This window comes from Strix aluco, chromosome 36 (assembly GCF_031877795.1).
Source record: "Strix aluco isolate bStrAlu1 chromosome 36, bStrAlu1.hap1, whole genome shotgun sequence".
Lineage (NCBI taxonomy): Eukaryota > Metazoa > Chordata > Aves > Strigiformes > Strigidae > Strix > Strix aluco.
The window spans coordinates 498,969-506,394 of NC_133966.1; the positions used below are offsets into that span (position 1 = coordinate 498,969).

Below are 7,426 nucleotides of genomic sequence, written 5' to 3' on the forward strand. Positions count from 1 at the left end.
GCATCAACTTTCCTGTCAAGGGAACAGCTGGGTGTGACCCTCCTCCAGATTCCAGAGGTGCATGCCCAGGGCAGCTGAGAGCAAGTCTGATGGACAGCCTGGCTCTCCTCACTCTGCACAAAGGCTCTGCCAGTTTGCACCCCGGGACTCTCCGTGGAGCACTTGTAGCGTAGCAGAATTTTCCAGGCTGTCTGCCTTCAGAACACACTCCTCAGGTAGGACAGGGCAACAGGAGCAAAAGCAAGAAGAGCAAAGCCCCACAGCTCTGCTCTGCAGCCGGGGGCACTGGGAGGGACAAGACTGAAATCTCTTGGATTTCAGAAGTAGAGTTAACCAACGATCACTGCGGGTTCCTCTCTGCCTGTTGGGGCACAGCAGGACTGAGTCCTGCAGACCCCACAGCAGAATCCCTTGCTCCCCACTGCCCCCTCAGCCAGCAAACACCAGAGCTCCAGTGCAGGAGCTGCATGAAGGTCTTTCTGGAAGGACAGAGGCTGGGGGTTTGGGCTGGGTTGTCAGAAATGGAGCAAATTTTGCACAGTAAAGTCTGTCCTAACCCTGAACTGCCTATTGCTCCTTGGACAGGACCCATGCCCAGAGGAAGCAAATGTCCAACAGCAGCTCCATCACTGAATTTCTCCTCCTGGCATTTGCAGACACATGGGAGCTGCAGCTCTTGCACTTCTGGCTCTTCCTGGGCATCTACCTGGCTGCCCTCCTGGGCAACGTCCTCATCATCACCGCCATCGCCTGTGACCACCACCTGCACACCCCCATGTACTTCTTCCTCCTCAACCTCTCCGTCCTCGACCTGGGCTCCATCTCTACCACTCTCCCCAAAGCCATGGCCAATTCCTTCTGGGACACCAGGGACATCTCCTACTATGGATGTGCTGCACAAGTCTTTTTCTTTCTATTCTTTATCTCAGCAGAGTATTTCCTTCTCACCATCATGTCCTACGACCGCTATGTTGCCATCTGCAAACCCCTGCACTATGGGACCCTCCTGGGCAGCAGAGCTTGTGTCCATATGGCAGCAGGTGCCTGGGGCACTGGGTTTCTCTATGCTGTGCTGCACTCAGCCAACACATTTTCTCTGCCTCTCTGCCAAGGCAATGTTGTGGACCAGTTCTTCTGTGAAATCCCCCAGATCCTCAAGCTCTCCTGCTCACACTCCTACCTCAGGGAAGTTGGGCTTCTTCTTGTTAGTGCCTTTTTAGGTTTTGGATGTTTTGTTTTCATTGTGGTATCCTATGTGCAGATCTTCAGGGCCGTGCTGAGGATCCCCTCTGAGCAGGGACAGCACAAAATCTTTTCCACATGTCTCCCTCACCTGGCCGTGGTCTCCCTCTTTATTAGCACGTCCATGTTTGCCCACCTGAAGCCCCTGTCCATCTCCTCCCCGTTCCTGGACCTGTTGGTGTCATTTCTGTATTCGGTGGTGCCTCCAGCAGTGAACCCTCTCATCTACAGCCTGAGGAACCAGGAGATCAAGGATGCCCTGAGGAGGTTATATGAATACACTTTTTTGCAGCATTAATAAGGTGTCCACCACGCTCATATAACTCCCAGGAATTCAGTAAAATCCTATCTGTTTTTCTACTGTTTCCTTACTTTGTAGCTGTCTGTATTTGTTTGTTAAACGTAATATTATTTATAATTATGTATTATTCATTGTAGGGAGTGGCACTCGGAAGATCTCGCGATGTACGGAAGGAATAGCTGTAGCCCTCCCTTGTTACGAGGTAAGGTGATGGATAGGCTTGTAACACTAAGGGCACACCCACGAAGGAGGTACTTGGTGAACATATATATGTAAGATACGCAGTTTAATAAACGGACATTTTGTATCCACCACATTGGTGTTTATACTGATTTCCCCGAGAAAGTTTTAACCTCCTGCAGTATTAGCCTCTGCGATCTGAGCGCCACTAACATGTGGGTTGGCAGGTTTAATGAGGCAGAGCTAACTGCGACAAATGGTGACCGCGACGTGATTTATGACGTGATTTGAGGAGAAGCGAGCTGTGGCAGTCAGCGGTGCACGGCAGGAGGTGAAGGAGCTCCACGCAGGACGGGAGACTCCGCGGCGCGCCATGGATGCCACAGTTAAGGCACTGAAAAGATGGGGTAAACAAGATAAGACTACTATGAAGTTGGGGACATTAAAAACGATGCTACAAAGATTGATAAGGCTCGGCGTTTTAGCAGAGCCGATAGACTGTATGAAGCCAGAGCTCTGGCCACAAATAGAGGTGGAGTTAGCAGAACAAGTGAAATTAGGAAAGCCAGAGCATTTAATGGCTTGGGGGGAGATGCAGGGGGTGGAAACTGAGGTGCATAGGGGAGAACTAGCAGAAAAATGGAAGGTGGACATGGAGCGTTGGGGGGCGGAGATGTGGGAGGCATTGGCCTGTCAGCCTTGCACAACCTGTGAGAAAGTGCTAGGCTTTGATGAAAAACAGGCCTTGGAAGAAAGATAAGAGGCTGCTGAGCTATGCCAAGGTGGCAGGGAAAAACAACGTACAGCTGCAACACTAAACTGTGGAAAAGTACTGAACTGCGAGAAGATGCTACCGCGAGAACAGCGCGTGATCAAGAGGGTGATTGCCTGCAAGTGCGGAGTTGGCGGCGACGGCCCCGGGCCTTCCCGAGCGCTCCCCCCGCCGTGGAGCGACCGCTTGCAGCCGAGCCTGGCACCGCGCTCTCGGCCCGCGCCCCCCCTCCCCAACGCCAGAAGCGGCAGTTTTTACGGAAGGTGCTGACACTGGAATGCGGCGTCTCTTGTCTGCCAAGACCACATAATCAATAAGCAATGGCTTTATATATTCTTAATGGTGTTTTGATGTTTGTAGTATTTGTCATTTTATGTTGTGTGGGTAATAAGTGTGAGGGGCCTCTTTGTGTGGTTGTGTGACTGTTTTGCGTGCATGAGACGCAGCCAGCTGCAGCTGCGGAGTGCGGAGTTCTCTGACAGAGCACCTTAGTGCCCGCCTGCTGGGTCACTGGTGCTGCCTGTTTGTTCGGGCTGAGTGTTTTAAGTGTCATAGGTGAAATATTTCCTCTAGCGGGAGGCAGTAATTCTGTGTTAATTGTTGTCTTGAATTGTTGTAATATTTCAAAGCAAAGATCTCATTCATGTAAGGGGCCCAGTAAACTGTGTAGCAACTATTTGTCCATTTGTATTAGAAACCCCTATTACATTATGGGGTCGTGACTGTATGGCTCAATGGGGAACTCAAATTGGATCAAATTTGTCTTAATCGCCACTGCAGCACAGCCCACCCCTAAACCCACCCTGAAACTAACCTGGAAAACAGAATCACCTGTGTGGGTGAGTCAGTGGCCTTTGCCAATGGAAAAGTTGTGAGGATATGGGTACGTTACAGCCAGGAATGCCTTCCCCAACAATGATTCCCTGAAACTGGCATCTTGTAATAATTGATCTAAAGGATTGGTATTTAACATTCCCTTGCATCCAGATGATGCATCTAAATTTACCTTTTTTTTTGTTTTCAGTATTAATGTTACTGAACCTGCAACACGATATCACTTGGTTGTTTTACCATAAGGCATAAAGAATACTCCCACAATGAAGGTCTCCTAGACTGTTATATATCATTATATGGATGACATCCTTATAGCAGCAGAAACACAGGAGATCATGGAAAAGCTCTCTCTTTACCCAAAGACTCAGTATCTCAAATGGGGTGACAAATAGCACCTGAAAAGGTACAGCGATCATCACCATGGCAGTACCTGGGGTGGAGAATTTGTGAACAGACCATTGTCCCGCAACAGGTTGAACTTAAAACTAATGTTAAGACTTTAAATGATTTACAGAAACTGTTACGACCCATAAATTGGATACAGCTGTTGTTGGGCCTAACTAATGATGATCTGCATAGCTTGCTTTAAGTTTTGCAAAGAGACCCTTCACTGACATCACCCAGAGTACTTACAGAGAAAGCAAAAAAAACCAACTAATGCCATCTCAGAAACACAGTAAGCACGGTTTTCACATGCAATTTTTCAACCAAAATGCCAGGGCAATACAAAACCAGTTTTTTTTTTATCAAGGCCTCAGCCTAAAGACATCATTGCGACTTGCCCTGAATGCCAGAAGGACTCTCTCTCTTCAACAGTTAGTAGTGTCAACCCTCGGGGACTCACTCCTCACAATTATGGCAATCTGAAGTCTCTCCCTTTGCTGCATTTGGATCGATAAACAGGTGCCGTCAATATTGCCCCACTTCTCATCACAGATACCAGATCAACAAGAAGTGCAGGGCAAGGTTCAAGTCCTGGAAAGTGTTAACTGGGAAGGACCATATCCTTTAATAACCTGGGGAAGAGGTTATGTTGTGTCTCCACAGGTCACGGTCCCCGGTGGTTACCGGCAAGGTGGGTGCGACCACACCTGAGGCGTGAGAGGCAGCTTTTGGTGGAGACTCAGGAGCCAGCTGTGGGTGCTGTGGATGCCCCTGTGCTGACAGTTTGCGGTCTCTTCGACTGATCATTTAAGCAGAATGTATGGGTAATGCTTGCAACTGCTATAGGACAAAATACACTATCTCTGTCCTTGATTACACTACCGTTGCCACTCTTTTAAGAGAAAATGCTAACAGTAATTGCAACTCCTTAATGAAATATATAGGCTTACTAGTCACTAGTGAAAGATGTAGCTTAGACAAAATGTAGTTATTAATAAGGATGAAATGCTATAAGTATGTGTGTATTCAACTTCCTTGTTTAGCAATATTAAGAATGAAGAACTCAAGTGTTTAACCTTATTAGAAACTCCCTTGGTTTTCCCCCTTGAGTGGTGGCCAGGCTCTGGGTGGAACCCAACAGGAGGATGAGATCAGATGTTTCCGCTCAAAGGAAATTGCCAGTTATTTTGGCCTGTTGATTTAGAGGCTGGATCTGCTTACAGCGACTTTGGATGCCTCACCTACGGATGGACGCATCGCGTAGGATTTCCGGTTTGTGAGGAAGGGCACTCTAAATTCTCGCTGCGCGCAGGGTTCCCCAGCAATTGCGGATCTGAATGTTAGTACCCCATTAAGTAAGTATGCTATTCTGTATTTTCCTTACTGTTTATTTTTGTAGTATTTAGTGATATCCCTTAATTATGGGTAGTGAAATTAGCCTACTCTTTTAACTAGTAACTCTAACTGCTGTATTGTTTCTAGCCTTCTGTGGAACTATTTTGAGTATGCTGTGTTTTTTCAAGTTTGCTTAACCCTTAATTGATAAAGTCTTGAAATAAGTCTTGCAGGTGCAGCTGCAAAACAAAGAAAAGGCCCACTGTGGGAGGCAGGTGTCAATCCACGGGGTCTCTCTTCCAATCAGATATGGCAAAATGATGTAACAGTATGTGAATTGTTAAAACCAAATAAGTATCTCATAGTAACCATTGACACCTTTAGCTCTACAATATTAGCCACAATGGCTCGTAAGCAAACAGCCAGACATGTTATTGTTCATTGGGAGGGCGTTATCGCCTTGTTAGGGAAGCCACAAGAGATCAAAACAGATAATGGTCCTTGTTTTGTTGCTGGACCCACAAAAGAATGGTGTGCATTGTGGGACATCAAATTAGTACATGGCCTTCCTTACAACAGTCAAGGACAAGCGATAGTGGAACATGCACATCGCACTCTAAAAGCAAAGCTCCAACAGCTTGGGGAGGGGGAAGGTCATAGAGGGACAATACCCATAGACTGCCAACAGGCTCTTTTGTCACGCGCTTTGTATACCTTAAATCATTTTGTTCAAGGCGATGAGTCTACACTTCCCCTGTGGAAACATTTTATGCCAGCCCAGGTGACGAAAAACTATCCTTTGGTCCAGATCAGTGAACCAGGCGCGATAGCTTGGGAGTCGGGGTGGTCACTGAGAGTGTTTGGACGTGGGTACGCAGCAGTGGAAAAGGACGGCCTAATCAAATGGATACCTGCATGGTGTGTAAAACCTGATCTAACATAAGATGGAGTTTTGTGTTACAGTGTTGGTGGTGGATCACCCTCCTTGGTTGCGAGTCGCCGACTCACGCAGGATATTGGAGAGAGCGGGCATGAGCACATCACAGCAAAGACGTCTGTTTTCCTCTGGATACAGGGGCAGAATCTTGCTATGTTTTCATCACAGTCACCTTTGTAAAACCAGAATGGTTTGGGTGGCTTGACAACGTGTGGTCTTAGATTACTAGTTAGCTTAGTTGGGATTGGCTCATTTGGGGAATTATTAGAATATGTAGTGTGCTTCTTGCTCTTTGTATTGCCTTTACATGTATTAGTGCCGTAGTTCGTAGATTGTTTAAGAAGGTTAATGTTTTGTTTTTAGACCGACATATGGGTCTTGTTCATCACCGCTTGGAACAGCGCAATAATGACAATCAACCAAGAATAACGATGTTATAAAGCATGGGGAGGGGGAAGTGTAGGGAGTGGCGCTCGGAAGATCTCGCGATGTACGGAAGGAATAGCTGTAGCCCACCTTGTTACGAGGTAAGGTGATGGATAGGCTTGTAACGCTAAGGGCACACCCACGAAGGAGGTGCTTGGTGAACATATATATGTAAGATACGCAGTTTAATAAACGGACATTTTGTATCCACCACATTGGTGTTTATACTGATTTCCCCGGGAAAGTTTTAACCTCCTGCAGTATTAGCCTCTGCGATCTGAGCGCCACTGACACATGGATTGGCAGGTTTAATGAGGCAGAGCTAATCACGACACTGCAGTATTAGTCTCTGCAACCTGAGCGCCACTGACATGTGGGTTGGCAGGTTTAATGAGGCAGAGCTAACTGCGACAATTCATATAACTTCTTATGTTTAGAACCATTTTTTTTTTCTGATTAGCCTAATGTACAGAAGGAATCAGGCTCTTTGCATAGCTAAAGAAGCCAAAACTTAATCATTTGCCTTTAATCCCATGTCTTAGATCTGCTCTGGGACTGGGGCCAGTCCCAGCAGGCAGAAGGGATTCAAGAGCTGAGGGCCCAGCCTCCTGTGACTGCAGACAGGAGCAGGCCATGTGAACCATGGTGTCAGAACTGGCCTCCATACCAGGATAACCATCACCAAAGGGGCTCCTCTGGGCAGGGCCCCAAGGGTGGACACCTCTTCCAAAGCTGTTGTTGGGAATACACTCAAGGAGCTGCTCCCTCAAAAGGACTTTGGTCTTCGGAGTTTCTTTATGTATTCAGGGGGACAAGCTCAGAGTCCCAGGGACCAAGGGCTGGACAGAGACCTCCCCCCTTGGTTGCACATGTCCATGCAGACAGCAACTGGTCTTTGATTTATCTGCCTGTTGCTGTCCCACCTGCAGTGGAGCTGATGGAAGATGCCATCCTGGAGAGGAATTGGGAGCTGCCAGGAGAGCTGAGGGGATCTCCAGGGACAGTGTGTGATTCT

The 7,426-nt window shown here is 47.5% G+C and overlaps 1 protein-coding gene across 1 annotated transcript; it reads left to right on the forward strand.

Annotated features, from left to right (window-relative positions):
- Positions 1–583: 583 nt before the first annotated feature.
- On the forward strand, positions 584–1,540 carry LOC141917275 (olfactory receptor 14A16-like). Its single transcript, XM_074810378.1, has one exon. It carries the CDS (start codon positions 608–610, stop codon positions 1,538–1,540), a length of 933 nt encoding a protein of 310 aa, XP_074666479.1. The 5' UTR covers positions 584–607.
- Positions 1,541–7,426: the final 5,886 nt, after the last annotated feature.